Source organism: Eulemur rufifrons, chromosome 15 (genome assembly GCF_041146395.1).
Source record: "Eulemur rufifrons isolate Redbay chromosome 15, OSU_ERuf_1, whole genome shotgun sequence".
Classification (NCBI taxonomy): Eukaryota; Metazoa; Chordata; class Mammalia; order Primates; family Lemuridae; genus Eulemur; species Eulemur rufifrons.
Genome location: NC_090997.1, coordinates 78,693,782 through 78,719,347, shown reverse-complemented (window position 1 = coordinate 78,719,347; position 25,566 = coordinate 78,693,782). Strand labels below are relative to the sequence as shown.

Here is a 25,566-nt window from a genome sequence, read left to right as displayed (position 1 = left end):
CTAATGCAAAAGGGAACCATCACATAAATGATTCAGACCATCCAGAAGCTAAGAAAAAAATAAATTGCTTAATAGAAGCTCAACTATTCTTGATAATCAGACAATAGGAAAATTTCTCCTGTGGGTCCTAAAATTCAGTTCTAATGTAAAATGCTCCCACAGAGAGTTAATCCAATACCCTAAAATAAAATTAAGCACACATTAAGTGAACGTGTGAAAGTATTTTGCATTTCTTTAACTGTCATGCATCTGGAATAAAAAATCCTGAATTGCTTCTTGGAACTGTGATGTGATATAAAATGACCACTCCTTTCATTACTGGCATAAAATTTCCATCATTAGGGTTAGACAATCAGAGCATGTTTTGTATTTGCCTATACAACAGGGGATCAGGACTCCTTTCAACAAATTATTACCTCAGACACTTGGGTAAGGACAGAGAAACCAAAAAGGGATGTGTTGTGGCAAAGTATAGGAGAGGGAGCAGCGGGAAGGGTGGTGTGTATGTCCAAGCACAACTGAGGAAGGGACAGAGCACTGAGAGGAAGAGGAGAATGAAGGAAAAACTCATTTACTTCATGTTTTTGGTTTAGTCTACGTGAATTTTTGACATTTCTCCCTAATTTTTTCCTCTTCAGTTCAATGATCTGTGCTCTACTTATTCTCAAGAGAATCATTAAGCAAATACTTATTTCTTTAATTATCTTTAAATACTATGAAATCTGATTTAATCTCCACAGTTGGATTTTGGAATTAGAGTTGATTTATTTTCTAAGTATGTTTTTGGATACTGTAGTTCTCTAAACATATTTCCCATTCTGCAAAACAGAATAATATGATTGATCTGGTAAGGCCTTTCATAACAAATTAAGATATATTAGATATATTGATTTCTTGAATGTTTAAGATATTTAGTTAATGATTAAATAATTAAATCTGCTTTTTGTTATCCTACTCTAGTACCTTACATTAAAATCACTGTTAACATAACTGTAAGTTAACATAACTATGCCAAATAAATGCACATTTACTGGTTTTTACAGTGAACATTCACAGTTTGTCTAACATTAAGTTCTATTGATTCTTTTTTTTTTTTTTTTTTTTTTTTGCTTCTCCTCAATGTTTCTGTAATTTTTTATATTTTTATAGCCCCGCTGGAAGAAGCACAGAGAGGTGAGTCAAAATATATGGGTTCTAATATTGGTTCTGCCAGAAGCAGGCTGTATGATCACTATTAAGGCATTTAATTTTTCTGGACTTGACTTTTCTCCCCTAGTATACGTAACTAGGAAGACCCATCATAATTACCCATGCGGACATACAATAATGATTAGGAAAGGGCTCTAAAATATCTAAAGCATTCTCAAATTTCTAAAGAATGAATGGGAATGTTTTCTTAAATTTCCTTCTCATCTTGGAATATATTTTACTATCATAAGTACTAATTTTAACAATGATGATAACCCAATATGACTTCTTGAATGAACTTGAAAGTTAGCTCTAGAAGTGTTCCATTCTTTCAAAAATTTAAATTTTTAGCATTCCTGATGTACTCAAAGTAGTAATATTCATAATGATATTAGTAGATAGACCTTACTGAGAGCCTACCTCTGCCAAGCCTTGTGCCAAGAATATCTTTAATTTTATTATATAACTAATGAAAATTTGTAACAACTTCAATAATATTATCCATTTAAATACATCCTAAGTATTTGAGGGCAGACATTGTGCCCTTTTCATATTTTACTTAACCTATAAGCTATATGCTGCCAGAAATTAATGAATATGAAACACTAGAAATATTTACATTTTTATTTGCTTCTCTAGAGATAAATTTTACTACCTAGTTACAAGCTATAGCTAGAATATATACATCACCGAGATGAGAAGGCCAAGCAAACAGTGGACACTGTAAATAGATGATGAAGTTGATATGTATAATTTAAATATTATATGCTTGTCTGTATTCATACATCATGATAATTATACCAATCTATCTCTATCTTCCTACATATTTGATTTATTTAGCAATATTATCTAAGAAATTTGGAGCCAAAATGCTTGTGATCTATAAGATTTATGACCAGGGATTAAATAGATAAATCACCAAGGTAAAACCATCACTAAGCCTTACACTTCACATGAAGGTTATGGCGACCTTTAGCAAGCTTTCCCTTCCTCTTTCTTTCTCTCTCTTTTTTCTGAATAACCTGTGAAAAATCAAATCCCATCTTCAGGATCATATGCTAATATTCAATTTATACCTCAGAGTTTCTAACTTAGATTATAACAGTAATGTTTTTTAAAATACTTTTAAAAAAGGATAGTTTCTCTAAGTCATTAAGTATCTAATTGTTTAGTGATTTTTTTTAAAAAAATATTCCAGGTTATTAGATAAAAATGGATTTTTCCCATCACAGTTGTGCAGTTAAACTATGAATATTTTCTAAATTGTTTTAAATTTAAAAGACTTCATTGCTCTAGCCACAAAACTTCTAGGATTTATAAACCTAGTGTATTATCATGGACCTCTCTTTCTACTTATAAAGATACCACATTTAAAATGGGAATTTAAAATAGGTTACTACTCTATTTCTAATTCTACTACTAAAGATGAAATTATTAGTAGTAATTTAATATTTACTGTAAGTGAAATCACCTTGAAAATTGAAGAATCTTTAAATATTTGAAGTTATTGGTATTGTTATCATTGTGTTGTCTTTATTTAAAAAAATCAGGCTCAACATAATTATGTCAAATTGGAATACACATATTTTAGGAAACACTATCATTGAACACTGGAACCCTGATCCCTTTGGCACTGCTGGATGGTGTTTTAATGTTTGCTGACTTTCTTTCTCTTTCAGTAACAACACAATTAGAACCCATTATCAAAGTAGAAGCACAGCAAATATGGAGACAAGAACGGGTCATAAATGCCTACAATTACCCAAGTAAAATTCTCTCCCTAATGAGTCCTCTGCATTTATAGTAATGTTGGTCAGACTTAAGGGTGAATATGTAAGGTCTACATAGTCAATCAATAATTTAATAAAAATGTATTCAGCTAGGATCCACATGGTACAATGAGAGGCCTGCTCTGCTGGATTGGTAGCTGTGTTAATATCCATGACATTTTGGCTGAGAAGGACATGCAATGTGAGTGGCCAGAGGCAATCCCTCTGCTTTCCTCAGTGTCGGTTAGTATTGAACAATGAGTTTTACGTATATGTGGATGGCTTGGAGAATGCCATTCAGCCACAGTGAATGAATAGGTCTTCCATTCTGTGAGCTAACACTTCATATGTACAAAGAGAGCAAGTTTGGTGTCATGTTATGGCCCATAGGGCTGAGCAGCCATTAATTATGAAGGAATTTATTTCATTTGTTCCCCTACATTTATCCTACATTCATTATTTTTCAGTAGGTTTGCCTCTTGCCTTCTTCCTCTTCTCTCTGACACCCTTGGTTGTCAAAGAATCTTCAGTTTTAAGCCCATCCAAGTTCATGCTCTAAACTCTGGAAACATTTTGATTGCTAATGTACATTAAACCAATTTCTTATTTTTTCAAGGCCTTGCTAGGGAATTTGACTAACCCGGTTGATCAATTAATTGCTTTTAGTGCTACCATTTAAAAAGCAATGTGTATTTTTAAAAAGAAGTCCTCACTGTAGAATGTAGGGAACTGGAAAGCACATATACTTTAAAGTGAAAATTCCAACTGTGATATTTTAATGCTTTATGACTTTGAGTAAGTTACCTAATAACAGTCAGTACTTACATTAGGGTCACCACGTCCAATTACTGTTTTTGGTGCTTTACATATTTTTGTTTTGTAATTCTCATAGCAGCCCTATGAGTGGGTGCTATTATCACAACTAATGATGAACTGAAGCACAGAGAGTTTAAGTAACTTGTCCAAAGTTGCACAGCTAGGAAGTGTGGAATCTAGCATTTAAAAAAAAAAAAAATTTGGCTCCGGAATTGGTATCATAATGCTATTTTCCTACTCAGAGCCTTTATTTCTTAATCTATATAATTGACATAATATCCATCTTATTGGGTTATGTTTGAAGGTAAAATAATATCAAATATAGTGCTTTTAAATATTAGTTCTTTCTCTTCTTTTCCAAACAATGAGTAAAGGGAAAAAATTCTGAGAGAGGAGGGTTGTTGGGAGGATAAGGATTTCAAGTGGGCTGAACAGTAGGAAGTACAGTTCCAAGGAGGACTCTTCAACTTAATGTTAGAATTATTTGCAAAGTCTTTAGTTTGTAGCATTCATTGAATCTAACAAAAGACCATTTTAATTAGGAGAATCTTGGGTAAGAGCCCGGAGTATGACCTACCTGATCACGCCTTCACATTAAAAGACCATAGCTGACAGATTTCACTTAAAAATCACTGAAAATTTCTACTCGGCAAGCATCATCACAGTGCTTAGAAATAGCTGGAAAGTGCATAATATAATATGAACTTTACCAAACACTAAACTTACCTTTAAGAGGGTTCTCAAAAAAAAAAAAAATTCCTTCCATTTAGAATTATTGTTGTTTACTAGTAAAAACTGTTGGTTTTTGTTCAACACAGTATGCCCCATTTAAATAAAACAAAACAAAACAAAACATTTTGGTTTCAGGGTCTTGCTTAGCTGTTTACTTAGAGATGACTGCCCTGAAGGAATGTGAATTTGAGCATCTGGAATAGAGCATTCCCCTAAAAGGTAAGGGGAAGAGGCAGTCAGAGTGTTTTCGTTATTTAAGTCTGCTTTAAGAGGGTGTTTTTCTAGGTAAACAACTAGAAAGAAAAAAAAAGGAAAGAAAACTGGATGACTAAACAAAGTGAACGGAGTTTGCATTGAACTTTGTCAAGATCTAAATAGTTTATATAAAGTAAGATGGTAATTATCACCCATAGTTCAATACTCATATAATTTATAATATGCACCATCTTATTAAAACAACTTTAATAAAAGTTATACAATGTAAGCATATAAATATAAGAAATTATGTGGTAACTAAGGGATAGGATGGGTGCTTAAAGGTCAGTTAATCCCGTCATTTTACCTTTTGAGAGGTTTGTGACTTACCCAATATTCATAAATAAATAGAGTGAGACTAAGACCCAAATGAGTTGCATTTATATCAGTGGTCGTTTATGAAAGTATGAAGATATGTCTGTGTCTGTGTGTATGTGTGTACATGCATGCACCTGTATGTGTTTGTATAAAATATTTCTGTTCTTTGGAATTGGTTTATAAATTCTATTCTACACTCAGAGATATTCAATCACCAAACTAGAGCCAAAATATTAAAAATTCTTAGAAACAGTCATAACTTTAAATATTTTACATTTTGAAAAACCCATAATGCCTTCCTGAAAAAAATAATGCAAATGCCTATTATTTATTTATGTGTGATAAGGGAAAGTGTACATTTGATATCAAAAGTGCACTTGCAGAACTAAATACCAGACTCATCTGTGAGGTAAGTTGGTTACTCACTTATTGGATGGGATATTGAGTGGACAGGCACAGGGCTGACAGTCTTCAGAGGTTCCTTTTGTTGGATCGCCATAGAAACCAGGAAGACATTTATTGCAATATGGGCCACCTGTGTGATCCTTACAGTTCTGAGGAAGAAATGCACATCAGACTTTATTATTTTGTTCTCACACATCAACATGTCGCCAAAAATAGGTCTACAAAGTCATTAGTTTGTTCCCTGCCAGGAAGAATAATTTTTCCACATTAAATGGTCAATTTTACAGCAGGGAAATAGCACTGAAAGTTAATTTAATATCTAGCTTACATACTACACGCTAGTTTTAGCACATGTGTATGTACAACAAAAAGATCACTGATACTCATTACAATTTTTTTCATTATGCAAATCTTACTTTCTTCTTTAGGTTTTATTTTTTTAAGAAAATACATATGATTTTGTGTGTGTGTGTGTGTGTGTGTGTGTGTTATGTGTAGTCATAGGGCCCTAATAACATATGTTTAATAGAAATTGTAGCTGATTCTAGGTAAAAATCAATTGTTAAGCTTGAAATTGCTGATTTAATGAGAACTGTGGCTAATCAACAAATCCTCTGGGACTGTGCTCTCTTAGCTGAGACATTAATTTTGACCTTAGTGGACTCTGATGGTTTGGACAATGCACTACTGTATTACCTCTGTGAAGCGCTTTGCTTGACTCACAATTAAACATTGAGAAAACTGAAAAAAATTTGAACATATAGTAATATATAATGAAACCACAAGGCATATATTACAATAATAACAATTTCCCTCAGATATTTTTAAAAGAAAGCTGAAACTGCATTTTTCTGCCAATTAGTATTTTTAAACCCAGGTCTTTTTCAAAAACAAAAAATCAAAATATAATAATTTATGTCTTTATTTCTTCAAATTAATTAAAGTACATTCTTCAACTCAGGCTGTGTTTCTAAAACTCATCAAGACTGGTGTAAAGGTGAAAAATTCAATCAAGTGGTGGAATTGTCTCTAAGCTTCAAATAGCACAATTTGATAAATTTTTATGATGTTTTGGCATAACTTCAGTTTCTAATAGTACAATAAAGTGTATCTAATTCTTGTTAAAATTATACAGTATGGATTTATTGGTATTGATATACATTTTTAATTTAATAAGCATATGCAATTATAATTTTTCTCCATGTCGAAAAGAGTTCAACAGAGTTCAGGGGTGCACAACCTTTATTTTTATGATCCATAACCAAATTTGTGAAGGAAATAGCTAAATTATATGTTAACTTTAAACATAGGGTAAAAATGTTTTAATCTGGGTGATCAGTGGAATGGTCAGACTAAGTTAATGAAAGTTCTGAATTATTTATTTTAATATATTTTGAAATAAGTTCAACTTCAATTATATTTAGTGAACATATTTAATAAAAAAACCATAAATAAATATACATTTTGAACATAGCTTACTAAAGTTAGTTGGGGGAGGGCAGATTTCTTTATTGAGTAGAAGATATCTAAATTATAATCATTTAACTCTTTGAACCACAGTTTATATCCTGTGAAATAAGGAGCTAAAGGTGATGATTTATAAAGTTTTAAAGCTCTGAAATTCCATGCCAGTCTGATCAACTACAAATGAACAGGTATTTCTGGAGTAACTGGTGATAGTTGAAAATGGACTTTCCTTTATTTTGAATTCTTTCTCAAATTTATTTAGCAAACTTTTTAAAAAATACCAGAAAGGTTAACTTCACTATTAACAGTTATCTAAATAACACAACATATTGGGAGGTAACGTGCAAAACATGGGTTAATTTGAAGAATGCAAACCCCTTTGATTTCGTCTTATTACTTCCTTTCACTTTTTAAGTTTAGATAAACTTATCTATTACTAAAGAATTGTTTGTTTTTTGAAAAATTCTTCACATGTTGTCATACTGACACAATTAAAATTATGTGTTCAAATACTTAGGTTTTTTTTTTGGAGATAGAGTCTCACTCTGTTGCCTGGGATAGAGTGCCGTGGCATTAGCATAGCTCACAGCAACCTCAAACTCCTGGGCATAAGCAATCCTCCTGCCTCAGCCTCCCGAGTAGCTGGGACTACAAGCATGTGCCACCATGCCTGCCTAATTTTTTCTATATATTTTTAGTTGTCCAGCTAATTTCTTTCTATTTTTAGTAGAGACGGGGTTTCGCTCTTGCTCAGGCTGGTCTCGAACTCCTGACATTGAGCAATCCTCCCGCCTCAGCCTCCCAGAGTGCTAGGATTAGATTTAGGGTTTTAAAAACACAGGATCATAAAATTGATTATGCCTTAAATAGGCTGAAATGGGATTTCTAAAACTTAACTGAAAATCTTGCATAACTCAGAGACCATGTTTTTCAACTAGTGATTTAAAAGAGAAATAACATGTAGAAATTTCTTACATTTCCTAATATCATGCTTCATTAATTGGATTACAAATAATCTTAAAACAAGTATTTTTGCAATTGAAACTATAAAACAGCATTAGACAACCCATATAATAGACATCAAAACTGAAAAAGATGGAAGTTTCACTCTGATAGGCTGGTAATTTTTACAGGTGTCTTGTTATAAAGTGCTTTCCAAATGTTTGTTCACATCATGTATCACAAGAATGGTGAGATGGAGCAAGCGTGCAACCTTCTTACATGGCTTTGAATGTTTCCTGGGTCACTTCAAATGTATTTTGAGTTAAAATGGCTTTTTTATATTGACCCACACTACTGCAGAGGTCTGGATTTTGTTCTGATGTCAAAAATATATTTCAGTTAATTTATGATCAGATTTCAAAGCCAACCTAAGCTAAAAAGCAGTGTATTCATAAAGTTCATAAATTATCTATTTAATGCTAGGAAAAAACCACAAATAATAAAGCTAAAATGCAGCGTAAACTGAATAGTAAGGATGCCTCTGATGTGCAACATTCAACTATTTTTCTCTTGTGGATTATATCAGAACAAATATTCTCAAAATGAGATATCAGCACTTAGTTATCAATACCATTTCAGAGACAGGGCACTTGAAAGTCTCCAGAATATATCCTTCATGATCACCTGTTTACCAGCTACAATGGAAAACTCAGGAAACACCAGATTCTGTCTTTATCTTCAAGATGCCCACTGTTGCCCCAAGATCCCTCTGTTATTGGAAAGTGGCCTCCTATCTCCCTGTCCATGAAACAGAGTCAATAGACTAAGCTTAATTAGTAGAAGGCCTCAGCTATCACAGCTTCCTCTCTTCTTTCTCTCCAAATTATGCTGAATGACACTATTTTATTTTTTTAAAAAAGGCTTCCATTCTTAGAAATATCATATCACCAAATGGACCAGCAGCATGATTTAATTTTATCCTAATGAATTCCACATGAAATATTACTACAGAGAACATTATGAATTTGGTGTCATGAGGTATTTATTTTTGTCTTAAGTGAGTGAAACAAATCCACATCAGTTTTGGGCTGAATATTTCCTACTGCATGTTAGTAAAGCATTTATAGGTAACTCAATATTTTTCCCAAAGCACATTTTAAAAGACTTATGGTATAATTAAAATGAAAATCACTTAGTCTTTCTATTCATAAAAATACCATTTGAAAAATCTACTGATCCACAAATTAAGGCTCTCATGCTTTATACTGCAAAGCAATTAAACAAAATCTTATATAGAGAAAACAGAAAGAGCATCAATAAAACTAAATGCCAAACTACATTGAAACAAAAGCCCTGAATTTTCATTTTGGAATTTTCCCAGAAGCTTTTAAGTAGAAGAGAAAGGGGGAAAAATGAGCAAGAGAAAGACAGAACATTAAGAATTACAGATCACAGAGTCTGCCTGAAATTCTGCAGGGAAATGAGAGTATGATATCCTTCTAAATTGGCACCGTTTCAAATTGTGTTTCTGCAAGACTAATGAAATGAGAAGTGTTGTTTCAAGCTTCATGCCATGTCAGACAATATAAAACTAACATGCCCTTGAGTTAATCAGAATGGTCTATTCAGCGTAATTCTCCAATCCAAAGGCTTCTTAGCAGGATGGAAAGTGCTTTGCACTTTGTAGAGCTTATTTTCTGGTTAAAAGTATAGACTTAATTGTAGAAGAAGCAGTAGCTCTGGTGGATATGTATTATATATACTTATTATTTTTAATCTACATATGAAACTTTATATTTAGTTAAATTGTGAAATTTTTAAATAAACGTGCAGTATCTCCTCATTTTCAATATGAAAAAGTATGAATTTTGTTTATTGAAAAGGTTGTATTTTACACTTTTCATATCATGGGGACACAAATTGTTTTCTATCTTAAAAGTACACTCTGCCTTTGGTAAATTTATAGAAGGGAGGGAAACTATAATATATATATATTCATGGTAGATATGTATTCCATCATTAGTTATGCTTTACAATAATGTATCTGATCCTAATTCAATCCTTAGACTAATATGAATAAACACTTCCTAATATTCGTTGGAGAGATCACATCTGAAAAATCATTCTCAGCTTCCAACTTAGTTCAATATAAAGGTCTTTGTCAAATCACTTCTTGACTCAAGTGTTTAAGGTCCCAAAGGTAGCAATTGAATTGTAAGGCCTGTTAAGCTGATTTCAGCCTTGTCAATCAGCATCCCCAAAGGAGAGAGCACTTACCAGGCATTCACCAGTGATGTCATCACAGGATTCCGCATGACCAAAGCATTGGCACGGTTCACAGATCCCACCGAAAATAGTGCCGTTAACTCGCCTGTGCCTAGGCCAACAAGACTGAAAGAAAGAAAAGGTGTCACTCGTGGAGATTAAAATATAAGGTTTTTTTGTTTCTGTTTTTTGATAATAGAAAATAACTTAGGAAATTCATCAAATGTGCTTGTCAAAGCATTGCCATTATTGAAATATTGTTACATACAGATCTATTCCTCCTGACATTGGGGCTTCGTACTAACCTTAGTGTTACTGGCAGGTGTGAGATTAGAAGAAGCATTAGCTTGGTGTCTCTTCTGAAATAGTAAAGCAGAGGTAGAAAGAATTGAAATGTGACAGTCTAAAGTAAAAAGCACAGACAGGAAAATATTAATAGAAGAAAAAGTACTGAAAAAAAAGCAGCTGATATAATAGGATTCTTCAGAGAATCTTAGCTTAAGAGAGCACCCCATGTCATCCCAAGCAATTCTGATTCTTTGGGAATGTTCTCTCTCTCACAGACTCATTGCCCTTAGCTCCTTCACTTCCAGAAAATCTTTGACGTCATTTGGAAGAAAGGTAGCACCCCACTCTTGTATTTGACCACATGCACACCTGACTTCTATGCATATATAATTCATGTATTTCATTCCAAATTTCCTCCATCCAATTATGCTTCTTCGGATTTATACAAAATAGTTTATGATTTACTTATCATATACTTCATTGATGGTTTGTTTTATGGCATTCTTTTTCTCTAAATTTGCTTATATTCATCATTTCTTTTGTAAAATGTGAAATGCTTTATTACATAAAAACAGAATTCTGAATATAACAGGATATTTGGGTCTTAGATTGCCTGTGTGTCAGGGTCTGCTCTAAGTTCCCCATCAACCTTAATTAAATTTCCCTTCTGTGGGGATTACTACAAAGTGAATGCAGTGCAAACTAATGCAAGGCAAATATTGCTGCCCTCCAAGAGGTTATGATGCCCCTTAAGTAAATTGCATTTTGTGGGTTATTTACTGTATTATCTGGATGGTTAAGTACAACATTATAGATCATGAAAAGACCTTCTTTTTTCAGTTGAAAATGGAAACAAGAGTAAAACCACTGAAGTAATAAAATATATAGAATTGTGTTGTGTATTGTTGGAAATGTTCCTACTGCCTCGGGATATGAGGACTCTTAAATTTGAACATCAATAACAAACAGGTAAAAAAATGATGTGTTGATACTTCATACCTGAAAAGAAAAGAAAATCAATTTTCTCCTTAATTTGGGCAGAACAAGAAAAGAAAGTGTCAATTTTCTATCCCTTTCCAATAATTTCTCCCTATTAAAATTTTTGTCTCCCTAGATTCATCATAGTAGTGATTTCCTCCTGTAATACATATTTTTAAAAAACTGGTGAAGCTACATATCCAGAAGGGGGTAAAAATTAAGGTTGTTGAGAATAGGGAGAGAACTAATTTGCTATTTTCAGGGCAGATATTCATGGAGTTTTCCTTAACAAGGTTTTCATTTTAATACTCTGCAAATGAACTACTCATAGCACATCTTTCTTCAAACTTCCCAACTCCTTACACCTCTCTCTTAGCCAGCGATTTTATCTCATTAGTCACAGAGAAAGTTAAAGCCATCAGAAGCCATCTTTACATAAGCATCTATCTCCACACATTCTAGCTATATTCCCTTCTGGAACAATAGCAGTGGGGCATGCAGGATCCTTCCTCTCAAAGGAATATTAATCCATGTGTAATCTGCATTCCGGTATATGTTGGTTTCTCAATATTCCTTCTCCCTGCTGCATCTGTAATAACTTTCTTTTCTATTGGATCATTACCATCAACTCAAAACTATGATCCAGTGTCTCCATCAAAAACTAACTAGCAGAAATAGCAAAAATGACAAAATTACTCTCCTAACATCACATAACTTTTCCAGTCATCTACCTGCTTTTCTTTTCAGTAACACTACTCTAAAAAGTCCTTTCTTCCTTGCTTCCCTTTTATACTTCATTCCATTCTAATCTGTCTTGTGCCATCACCCCCAATTAAAACTACTCTTGTCCTCGTCATCAAATTAGGTAGCCAAATCCAATAGACAAGCCTACGACTGCATTTTACCTGACCTCTCATCAATCTTTGGACTATTTGACCTTTTTCTCCCTCAAGTGCCTTTTTCTCTCAACTTCCATGGCATGACACTTCCCAAATTTCCACCCTATCTGTTTTCTCTCTCCTCTGCTTCAACCCTTTTTCTCATTGTCAGGAGCTCCTCAGGGCTTGGGCTTGGTGATTTTTCTCTTTGTTATCATACTCTCTCCCAGGTAATTTTATTCAGTTGCACAGTTTATGATGCCTTCCAAAAATGTATCTCTAGACCAGACAGATATGCTGAGTTTAAGATCTGAATATTCTAACTATATGTTGACATCTACACCTCACAGGCTTTTCAAACCTAAAATTTCTAAAATGGACTGTTGAGTCCATTCCCCATCCCCCACTCTTCCCAGTCTTTCACAGTTTAGTAAATGACAACACATTCAATTGTCCAATTGTTCAAGCTGGTAACCTATGACTCATTCTTAAACTCTTCATTTATGCCATACTTCCCCACTGGCATACAGTCTATCAGTAAGTCCTATTGATTCTACTACCAAAATATATATAGAATATACCCGTCTTTCTGTATTATCATTGCTATGTTCTACTGCAATAGCACATTAACCCCTTCTCCTTCCTACTCTTCATGCCCTCCTATGACTTTCTTCCTACTGTAGTCATAATGGCATTTTCAAAAATTTAACTCAGTTCATGGAACTACCTTGCTAAAAGACTTCTAATGATTTTCCATGGAACTTAGAATAAAATCTCCAGTTCTTAACACACATGCAAAGCTCTGAATGGCCTGCCTCCTTCAATCACATCTTGTGCCACTCTTCCTTTTGCTTACGAAGCTCCAGCCATACTTGCCTTCTTTCAAGTCCTTGCAGACTCAAAATTCTAAGGCACTTCCTTACCAGCTCTTTTTACATCACCGCCCCCTCATCTCCAACACTCAGTTTAGATATCACCACGTCAGAAAGTCTGTCTTGAAAAAGTTTTATAAAATAGGCTCTCTGTTCTTTGGACACCCACTCACAATACCTCTTTCCTAGCACCCTGTTTAGTTTCTTCATGGCATTTGTCACACTTATTTAAATTTGCTTCTTGGCATATTGGCAGACTGTCTAGCCCACCACTAAATGCAACGTCCTTGAAGGCAGGGAACATATCTGTGTTGTTCATAACATTATTCTCAAAATATGTTTGCCTCAAAATACATGCTCATCGAATACTTGTTAGTTAAATGAAAGTCTGAACACTTCTATGAGATAGTTAATATTAACTTTCATTATATAGAAGAAGAAACTGAGATTTGGTCTAAAACTCTTTTTTTTGTAGTATCCTATCTGTCTCATCTGTCAGGTGAAATGAATGACGATAGCACTACAAATGGTAAGAAAATATTTGCAAGATTAACTGTGGAGCACTTTATAAGAAATCAAATAGAAATAAGAAAAAAGATTCTGAATCAATACTGTGGCCCCAGATGAAGTAAAAGAGAATGTCTACAATAGAGCCATTTGATCTGTTTTTTGGCTAGAGGTTCTCAGCAAGTTGGAATTAAGATACTAAAAGGTCTTTGGAGTTAACTCAGCTTTTATGGGATCCCAGGATATGAGTTGTTAACAATGCTACAGTGACTGGCCTATGAACTAAACGCAATAAAAGAGCAAATGAGATCAGGAAAGAATAAAACTAGATAATAGTGAGTTTAAGGGTAGGAAATTTTGATAAAGAAAAGGAGGAATTATTAGAGAGTAGGAGAAATGAGGAAGTCAGAGAGAAACTCCAAAGTTACAGAATGCATTGTCTCCTAATTTGATTGAATACTTTCATGGATTTCAAAGTAACTTTTTTATCAAACAATTATTGTGTGAGAGCTACAGGAAGCTTTTATTATCCCTCCTCTGCTTCTTTGTTCTCTTTTTTACACTCTCATGCTTCTCTCTTCCTATCTGTTACCATTATTTAGCATCCAATTTCAGGTTTCTCCACTCCAGGATAAAAGACGTCTCTCTCCACTGCAAGAGCTCACTCCTTTAAATGATTATTGCACGTATGTTCTGTGCCACGTACTGGTCCCTTAATTATATAGTGCTGTGATACAATTTTTCATAGGTATGTGTTCTGTCTCCCTAAACAGATTGTTAGCTCCGTAAGGACAGGGATTATTCTGTACATACTTATTTATACATGTAAATAATTTATACAGGTAAATTGATAGAATTTATCAAATCTATACAGAATTTATCAAAAATATTTTTGAAATAGAGAAGGAAGAGACAATAAGCATAGCCAATTAAATAATTTTAATATTCAGACATTTTTATTAATATTCAATGGGCATTTGTAACATGTACAAAAGATAATGCAGAGGATTGAGAATAAGTAATGTGGAAATAAGTATCAAAGCAAGAGTAGAATCAAGGCATTTATTATTCCAATTGAAAGAAGAATTTGAAAGTTCAAAAAGTCTGGTTTAGAATCAAAACTGGAAGGCTGTTAATAAAATAATATGCTTCATCAAATACAGCATGTATTGTGTATGGAAAATCAAATTTAGTTGACATAGCTAATTTATACCACAATTATTTTTCTCTTCTCTACATGAATTTTAGAAAAGCAAGCACTTCAATGAATTACATTTAGTTTTATTTCTACAGAGGCAAATCTAAGTCCAGTTAAAGAAAACACATTTGTCACAAATATGACTCTATGCCCTGTATATCTCTGGAAGCATGCATTATTGTAAAGTACAAGAGAACTGACAAAGCAATGCCTAGAGTATTTCTATAAATGGCATAATGAGGTAGTTTTCTGAAGTGGAACATCTTGATACACTCAAATGATTCCTTCAAGGCACCATTTTAAAGAAATTAAATTCCTATTTATCTGCAAGCTATGCCTTGTATCAGGGAAATGGTGTTTACATTTTTTGACCAGGTTTCAAGTAAAACCATTTTTCACATGACCTAAAAGAAAATGCATAGAAGTGAATAAAAATTGTTACCTTAAGATGACACACTGGTATTAAGTGAGAAACGTTAACCTAAGTAGAAATCTAGGATATTGAGACAACAATAAATATCTCCAACATCAAGTGCTAAACAAATATAGGGAATTTTCTAGGTCAAGGTATTTTTTCCATATATGGGAAAACGTTGACATTCTAAAGATTGTATGCTTCAGATGATTGTGATTTGGTTGTATTCTTGGAAATGAAGTAGAAGAAAATGTGATATACAGAATTTAAAAATCAGAGAAAATTTAAAAAATAGTGCTAAATTCTGGACAATCACTAACATGAAAATGAAGTGAAAATATTTTGAAATATTATTCTGCTATCATCCAGCATGAGCTCGATTAAACAGGGAACTAACACTTACCGAAACATCAGATTTTCAGTTGTACTTAGGCAAAATATTTCCAAAAGAAACACAATTTCAAAATGACATTATGTGCTTAGCACGCTATTTGAAAGCCATGACTTTTAGTAGAAATTCAATTTTCTTCTTTAAGTAATATACTATCAATTTTTTGTGTAATTATTGGTGGAAAAAAACAACTCAATAAGAACAGCTTATTGAAAGCAATGTGGAGGGAACTCAGAAAACACTGAGGACGTATTCCTGCAAACTTACTTCACAAGAGGAGCCAGTATACCCCGGTGGACACTGACAGACTTCCACAGCTGCTGCTACGCCTCCATCAGTAGGGTAGGAGACAGCGGATTCAAGGCTCACAGAGCTCAACCTGGGGCAAAGAGAAAAAATACGGTAAATGAGTAAATGAGCTCTTAGGTATTATATAACTGGAGTATTACTACAGCAACAAAGACGTAAATAAACAAATTATGCTGAGAAAGAAGGCTGATGACTACTCATAACTTGAAACTCTGTCATTTATTGTATTAGGCAAAGTCTGCTCAGGTTAAAGTGCTGAGAATCACTGCTTCAAATACTGAAAGGATATGAGAATGTTCTTCCTCCTTTGTTGGTTCTTGGCTATGTCTTTGGATTTCCATTTTTTGGAGATAGATAGACAGTTTAAAATCATATACTTGAGGGCATTTTGTCAACAGAAAATAATCCCATGACTGTTTTATTTATTTTAACATTTAAACAAGAAAAGCAGAAGGAGACAATATTCAATCTCAGCTTTTAGATTGAAAGAAAATATGGACACAATTTTGGTTTCTTTTTATCAGAGATAAACTTGCATGTTAGTAATAGAAATAAGTGAAATGTTCTCAAATGCTCAATTGCATTAGTTAGAATTATTTCCTTTATGTGTTTTGAGCCTAAATTAAATTCATTGTTCTTTGTATCTATGGGCTTCATTTTATTGGTAGCCTGTACAATCTGGTAATTTTTGCAGAGTGATTTGGCATCACTCATCATTTTAGAGAAAAGCTATGTTGGCCAAATTGAAATCTGAAAAAAAATACTGTTACCTAAAATAAACAAATAATATGTATATACATTTCCTTCCTTAATATACATTCACAATTTAAATAAATGCTATTGGTTTCTTACTGGATTTTGCCACTTTTTTAAAAAAGAAAATCTAAAAAGCTTAATTGTTAAGACCACAGTTTCAGGAGTCAAATAGGCTAGGAGTCATAGCCTGTCTCTGATATTTACCAGCCTTGTGGCCCAGAAAAAATTACTTATCCTCTCCAGGCCTCAATTTTCTCATCTATACATAGAGATACATAATAGTTAATACATCATGAGCTTGATTAAATTATTAAATTTAAAAAATGAATATAAAATTCTTAATATAATAACACATAATAGGTGATTATTAAATATTAGACACTTTATCATCATATTTTCATTGTTGAAACAGAATAAAAAAGACTACATTGAGTAGTAAAAGGAATACTATTTGTACTATTTGTATCCCCAAATTGTTTTAATGTATGAAAATAAATTTTAAATAAACTCTAAGAGTACAAAATTAGATAACTTCTATTGACTCATAATAATAGTTACTGTTTTTAAAAATTATCCATGGACCTTTATATCACATAATATGCCATTCTTTAACCATAAGATAGGCTCAACTGACTCTTGCTAGAGCCTGCATTTTGAGTTCCTTTCTCAGGAGGAATGGTAGCTTTTTATTGATCAGTGATTCACACTTCTCCAAGTGCTTGCCAGATTTGGGGATCTAGTCTGTAATGGAGCCTGAAAGCAAAGCTAAAGGGCTCATTACAAGGCTTAAATGTATCTTCAAAACTGACAACTTTTAACCAAGTTGTAAGCTCTTTAGCAACAAGTTTCTAAAGATTTTATTGCTTTTATCCCTCAATTTACTAATCTGAGACACCTGACAGTACTTTGGAATATGTATGAGTTCATATATGATCAAGAAGCAGAAAAGGAAAGTAACCCTGAAATCTCCAAAATTAGGCAGTTGGATGGAATCAGCCTCGCTGCTCGGTGCTAGCTGGCACCCTCTAAACATAAGCAAATTATCTTTAACTGCAGATAAACTCATCCAACACTATTTCTTGAATGTTATCTTCTCTAGGACAAGACAATCTGGTAGGTAGAAGATCCTAGATTGGTAGGCATTAAAAAAAAAAATCACTGTTGTATAGTGTTTAGCTTACATGTGTCACTTGAAATCACTAAATGTTTTTCTTTTTTCACTTAACCAAGTAACCTCGGACATGAAAAGGTACAGTGCCACAAGCATTTCTTTTTCCTTTTATTATCTGAGATGAAATTCACATCAACTAAAATTAACTATGTTAAATTGCACAATTCTGTGTCCATTAGTATCTTCTCAATGCTGTACAACTACTGCATCTATCTAGTTCCAAGACATTTTCATCAACTCAAAAGAAAACCCTGAACCCATACAGCAGTCACTCTCTACTCTCCTCTTCTTCTAGCCTCTGTCAACTACCAAGCTGCTTTTGGCCACTATGGATTTACCTATTCTAGATTTCATATTAATGGAATCATATAATATGTGAATTTAGCAACTGGTTTCTCTCACTTAGCATAATATTTATGCTATTATGAGGTTTATTCTCATCTCATCATAGCATGTATCAGTATTTCATTCATTTTTATAACTGAGTAATATTCCATTGAATGTAAATACCACATTTGGTTTACCCATTCATCTGATGGATTTGGCTTTTTCCACCTTTTGGCTACCATAAATAATGCTGGTATGAATATTCATGAACATGTATTTTTTTAATACCTGTTTTCAATTCTTTTGGCTATATGTCTAAGAGTAGAATTTCTGGATCTGGCAAGTCTTCTTAACACAGCAGGCTTTGGAAGAGTTACTAAAGATAGTACTTATTTGTTAACATGAGCTTATAAGCTACTTCTTGAGAACAGAAACTCTGCCATGACATTTATATACACAGAATGACTGTCTCAGTATATGAGCAGTACGATGTAGTTGGATGAGTGAACAAATGGATGGATGGATCGATAGATGCCAGAGTAACTAACTAAATACATACATAAATGAATGAAAAGATGAATGGAATGTAGTTAGAATACAAACAATGACTAACATACTTCATGACAAATGATACAATAAAGCCTATCATATACATTTCAGATGATTAAAATCAGATAAGTAAAAGACAAATTACTTGTTTGATTTGACACAGAAAATAAATGGAAAAATGTTAGAGTTAGAACTTGAGGCCAGAGACAAGAACTTGTAATGTACTGTGACATCTAACTGCCTAGAATTAATGGACTGTCACATGATAAACCTATAATTCTGATCATTTTAATTTCAGAATTAGATGATTTCATGGTCGATATATTAGTTGATTATCATACATTAGATAGTCACAATTTACTAAACAGCAGATTGGTCAACTGTATGTAGATAGGATTTCCAGTATAAAATTGATATGCAAAACTTAAAGAAAGAGTATTGGAGGTTCCAAAATAAAAGAGTGAGCAATTGATTACTTTAAGGAACAATTAAAAAAAATAAAGATAGAAAACAAAAATATTTTCAATGAACAGCCAGATTTCATCTCTTTTGAAGAACAGATGTTCCTCTCCTTAATATGTATAACCATTTTGAGCTATGAGGAATTTCAATACTCAAACATCTTTCCCAGTAATATTCCACATTAGTATTCACTGAGCAATGTTCATTAGGTTCTGCTATTTGTTAAATGGGATTTTAATGCGTTTAACAGTTTTTAGTGTTACTCATGAAGAAGGCTGCAGTTTATTTTTTTTTCTTCAATATGGTCATTTTCTTTCCTTGATACCAGGCTGCATTTATTTAAATACATAATATTGGCAGTAATAAATTTTGAAGATGCATGAACTATCAAAGATTGTCAACTAAGTCAAATGCTTTAGCTGACTATTCTCCTATCACTATGACTTAAAAATACACATGAGATGATGGATGAAAAGAAAAGACACAATTATATAAGCTACTGTGGAAAATATTGCAATCATATCAGAAACATTGTCCTGGTACTGCCTTAAAGATTATTTTCAATATTTTTGTTTTACTACATTTCCCACCAGAGTGAGATATGCCATACTACACTAAAGCAACCACCACAAATCATTATACTTTGAAACAACAAAAGACCTTTGATCTTAAAACTCTTTTAAATAATTTTTTTTTAATCTACCTTTTTGTAATATTGAAGAATTCTACACCATTCGACTTAAAAGAATATTACTTTGGGTTAACTACCATATATAAAGATTTTATTGCTGTTAAAGTATTTTGTTCTGTTTTGTTTTTGTCAAAACAAAAGATAATTACTCAGAACTTCCTCTAGTCTCTGTCTTGAGAAAATTCCACAAAATACTACACAATTAGAAGAGCTGGATAGTTTATACTTCATTCCTAAGTAGGCAACAGAATCATTCTGTGGTCCAGTCAATGTCTGGGTGGGCCATCAGGGAAAAAGCAAGACATTTTTTCCAAATATTTTTAATCCCACATCAACTAAGAGAAATAACTGACAGAATATAATATGGTTGCAGCCATTTATTAAAAATACATTGAATGCTAACATAAGAATTCATCTCTTCATTCTTAGTCCTACCAGTGTGCGCTGTGCACACTTCTATCACATTATTCATTATATTATCATAAATGCACAGTATATACATCGCCTTTCCTACTGTACCATGCCTTCTTTGAATTCAATGATCTTTTTTTTTTTTTTTTTTGGCTTTGTATCCTTTTCACTTAGCCTGTAAGTACCACGTGTTAATAATTACTACTATCTACTATTTTCTGTGTCCTGTAATGGGGGCTTGAAAGATGTTTCATCTAAGTTTCAATGAGCACAATGTCATAGTCACATGTTTATCCACATTTACAAATGAAGAACCTGAGGCCAAGAAAAGTAAAGTGCCTTGTCCAATTAGCAAATGTACAGCACAGATTCAAACCCAAGTGTGTCTCCTAAACCAGTGATCTCTCTGTTAGCCTACATTGCCTCCCAACATATGCTAGATACTATGTCAGGTGTTTTATAGACATTATTTTCTCAATTGTCAATCTTGAAAATTAGATATTGTTTCTACCATTTTACAGAAGAGGAACTGAGATTTAGAGAGATACAAATGGAAGGTGCTCAGTCAATGTTTGCAGACTGAATGAATCCAATATTTACAGAATATCACTGGGAAGTAGTCAAAGATAATGGGGAGGAAATACATATGGGTTAAAATCCTGGCTGCATCTCTTACCAACAGCCTGATGCTAAGAGTTGTGTAAATCTTTTTAAGTCCTTGTGTCCTTATCAGTATAATTTCTTCAAAATGTAATTACCTGAACCACTAATTTCAAAAGGCAGAAGCATACTATGCACTCTTCAATACTATTTACAAGGATTTTTCTATATTATTTGCTATGTAACTTCTGTATAATCTTTTTTGATACAAAATCCCCAAATGTACTCTAAAAGTCACATGAAAATATCTTGCCTTGAAAAGATTTTGTATTTATTTTCAAGCAATAAAGACACGTGAGGTGTACCATGATGAAGCCATGATGGGTTTGGTTATTCTGTAATAATAATTCCAAATCCTCAGTGACTTATTAAAAAACAACAGCTTACTCATGTAAAATTTTCTATAGGCCTGGGTGATTGTTCAGGCATCTGACCTCCATGTGCTGTCAGTATTCCAGGCTGTTTTGATCTTTTGGGTGGTGAATAAGCTCCAGAGAGTCTCTCACTGGCAATTCGGTGTTTTCCCCAGGGGAAAAAAAATACATACATCACTTCTGCCATATTTCATTGGCTAATCCAAGTCATATAACCACATCTACCCTCAAGGGTTAGGAAAATGTAATGTCCCCAAAGAGCAAGATTAGAAATTTGGTGAACTGTAATGTCTACTGTAAAGTGAAACGTAAGTATATTTTGTGCAGAGTTCTGTATCAAATAGGTGCTTAAGAAAAGCCTTGCTTGAGTTAAGGACCAAGGTTGCTACTAAATGCAAGGTTTGGAGAATTTAAAGGAGAAAGATGTGCAGTTAGGTTAGTTTGATTTGTCTTCCATTCTTAAAAGAATTAAAAGTTTTCTATCTTTGTCTTCATCTTCCTAGTGAGAAGGAAGTCAACTAATATTATTGAGTGGGTCTCTCAGCATTCTGGAAAAGAATGACAGTAAGAACCATCATAATTGTGGAAATATCAGCACGTGCCTTATTCTGGAGGTCTCCAAGTCTTGGAGAGCAAGCAATGGTACTTGAACAAAGTGGGATCTCTTAGGATGAGGTAGGTAAGATAGAAATACTTCATATTTGTGTGTTGATTTGCCAGTAGCAAAGTGCTTTTGCAGCCCTCTAATCCCATTTTCACAGTGACCTTTTGAAGTTGCAGGGCAATTGTCTTCCTTCTTATTTTACAGATGAAGTGACTGAAGTCCAAAGAGGTCAAAGCCATACTTATGTTTACAACTACTAAATAGCTGAGTTGAAAACAAAAGTCAAAATCCTTGACCTGCAGCCCACTCCTCCTTCCGCTACACAATTCCATCTAATCATATAACTGCAAGAAATGAAGCCCCATTTGCTGAGAGAACTACCATGGAAGTAAATCCACTGTAAATAAGTCTAAACATGAATTTTTGTTGAGCTTCAATTTACCTGTGCTTGCACACAAACAGTATACCAAGTCAGAAGCCTACTGTGCAAGACAAGTTGAAATCAATTTAAGTGGTGTTTTACAAATATGACTCAGTCTACTAGTAGATCAGAGATAAATAAAATATAACAAGTTTAGTGACTCAAGATTCATGCTGACCTTCAGTTCACCTGAAATGTGTAGGGGTTTCAAATCTGACATCAGCTTTTGCTTCTTGAACCACAGTGCTTTAGGTAATAGAGGTGGCAGAAAACACCCACCTTACTTGCATTAGTTCCCGTGTCAGTTCACATAGCCACGCTCTGTGAATGCATCACTCATGTACAAGAAAATCTCAGAAGGCTTCAGATGAAACCAATGATTTTAAGATGGGTAGACACTGAAACTGTCTGACATAAATCGGGGGAAATGTCTTTGGATTAACTAGCCTGAGAAGCAATGCTGACAAAAATAAATAAGCCCCCAGTCACTTTTTTGTCAATTTGGTTGTCATTCATTTTGAAAGCTAGAGGACTCATCTCTTTGTACTGTTTAAACATCACGACAATCTCTATTTACTAAATGAGAAAAACATAATTAATTCCTAAGTGCTGCTTCTCAACTTCATGGCATTTTAACCCAGCTTCTAGCAGAATTGCCTATGCAAGAGAGGTACATTGTTTGGCAACGGTTCTGTTTATAAATCTGCAGTGCTCTCCTTTGGGAAATGGTAATGATGATTACACTTAGTCAAAATATTACCAGTGAAAGACAAACTAGGCAGCACAAGCAAAGGATATGGGGGGGTGGTATCAGCAATAAAAAATCCAATATTGGAGACATTGCTTTGATTTAGAAGGAAATTCCCATGATATCTTGTGCTCTTATTATTAGAATAGAAAAAAGAAAGGTAAGGAGCTCATTCAGACCCAGTTGAAGTTAAAATTTTGTCAGACAAAAATGTCATTATTTCAAAAATGGTAAATAGAGCCGTCTACCATTAGTCAGATATGGCCCTGTTTTGTTTAAGTCAGGAAGTCCTCTCTTTAAAAAGAAAAAAGGAGATCAAGAAGGAACTGAAAGTGTTCTAGGTAATGAGTACTTTTGTAATTAGTGCATATCATTTTCACAAAGATCCTGAAAAGTAGGCATTAGTATCTCTACTTCACACTCGAAAGCAAGGTTCCACAAGACCCAAGCACTTGCCAAAGGTCACAAGTACACTAAGCCATGAAGTTTATTTAATTCCTACTTGGTTTGGTTCCAAAGCTCACAATTTTTCCTTTATACAAGTGGCCATTATCATCTTCCAGGGTTTTATAAAGAGGTGTGTTGCTATTAAAATGAAGGAACTTACATTTTTTAAATTACAAACTATATAAAGTCAGCAACTAGTTCATTAATGAAAGAAAATATTTCACAAACCACTTTCCAAATATGGGTACTCTGGGATTACATTTCTTTAGTTTCCCACTGTCTGAGCCATCATAAAGGAAGCTTTGTTTTCCAGTATAGCATTTTTCAATATAGGGATCATGTGGTCTGGCAGAACTGCCAAGGAATCATTAATAATATAAAAAATCAAGGAAAATTTATTCTGTGTATTTAAAATTTTAAAGGTTTAATAGGAACACCTTTCAGAAAACCAGGGCTCCGTTCTTAGCCCAGGGACCTTAAAATTCACTCTTTTGGCACATTCCTGTTTGCCCCCAGGTAAATGTGTGACCACAGGAGGTGCAGTTCTTGATTTTACCTGAAGATGGCATCCATCCCAAAGCTGTACGTGATTTGTAGGAGGATTCTCTTCAGATTCGCCAGCACTGTCATAAATTCTTTTCTACCTACTGGAAAATTTGTGCCATGTATGGTAAATGATTCTTCTTTCAGTAACAATACATTAATATGTTCCTCAGATGGCTGTAGATATACCTCATCTTGGGCTGTGCTGATTCTCAAGTCATTTCCCTAATGGAAAAAAAGAAAGTATTAATATAAAAGAGTAAAACTGAAAAGAGGGCATAAAAAAGTAAAATATATCTGTATTTAGATTCTCCAGCCTGTGGATTATCCTCAGTAGGCTTTTAATTTAGGCTTGACTTTCCCTGTCATTTAGCATATTTCTGGTATACATGAAGGGAAGGCAATGCAATTTTAGTATTAGCCTTAGCCAGATGCATTACAACATATAAGCTTCTTGGGTTTGCAAGACCTTATTTTCCCCATTCACTAAAATAATAGATACTTGGAAATTCACAAACATATATGTGATTACAAATATATATTTTTATACAAGTGCACAAAAATTATATATTTCAAATATATTATTTTATGATGGAGGTGTGTTGTGTAGAATAATAGATAAAGAAGCAATATAGCAGATCAAGCTATTATTTTAAAAGACTTTTCTGTATGGGGAAACAATAAAAAAGCCTGTAGTCTAATGTTTACAATAGGATAATGACCTCATAATAATGAATATATCAACTGACCTATGACATTTAGGTAATTCTTCTAATCTTAGTTCATTAATATTAATGATATATAACTTCTTAACATTTTACATTTAGAGAACCTCTTTTATCTATAAGGAATTCCAAGGTATACATCTCTTTGTTTAGTTGTTACACACACACACATGCACACACCCACACACGCACACACACATTAATCCAGACCACTTCATCTAATGCTGGAAAATATTCATTTGAATGAATGAATTTTGTCATAAAACGTTCAGGACAAAGAACAGTAGAACCAGGTGCTAAAGCAACATGTACCCATTTGGAATAATGAGCATGCATGCAGGTATGTGCCTTTGAGTATGTATGAATGTGGGGGGGGGTATGCGTTATTGGAAAGAAAGGACATGAGAAAGAGTGGGAGAGGGCCTCTAAGATAACTGCAGGCTGCAAGCATTTTGGAATTGCCTATGGCCCTCCAAATCCTGAAAGTAGTTTCTCCTATATCTTTCTTACTTAAATTCGGATTTTGAAGTCAAGATTTCACTACAGCTAAATAAACAGGTTTCCTTTTTCACTTACTTCTGCCTAATATAAACAAGGAAGTAAACAATAAAATTTACTTAGAAACAGGGGCAGCTAGAAAAAATACAACTACATAAATCGCCTAAACACTTTTATGGTATTCAA

At 33.5% G+C, this 25,566-nt stretch overlaps 1 protein-coding gene across 2 annotated transcripts in view; it reads right to left on the bottom strand.

The window, feature by feature from the left end:
* LAMA2 (laminin subunit alpha 2) overlaps window positions 1-25,566 on the bottom strand; it is a 568,286-nt gene that overhangs the window by 232,668 nt on the left and 310,052 nt on the right. For both annotated transcript variants that reach the window (XM_069489233.1, XM_069489235.1), the window contains exons 14-17: window positions 24,171-24,382; window positions 15,952-16,063; window positions 10,170-10,283; window positions 5,505-5,632 (exon numbers count right to left, since the gene is read on the bottom strand). In XM_069489233.1, the coding sequence (XP_069345334.1) occupies window positions 5,505-5,632; window positions 10,170-10,283; window positions 15,952-16,063; window positions 24,171-24,382 (566 nt within the window). The remainder of the gene's footprint in view (window positions 1-5,504; window positions 5,633-10,169; window positions 10,284-15,951; window positions 16,064-24,170; window positions 24,383-25,566) is intronic.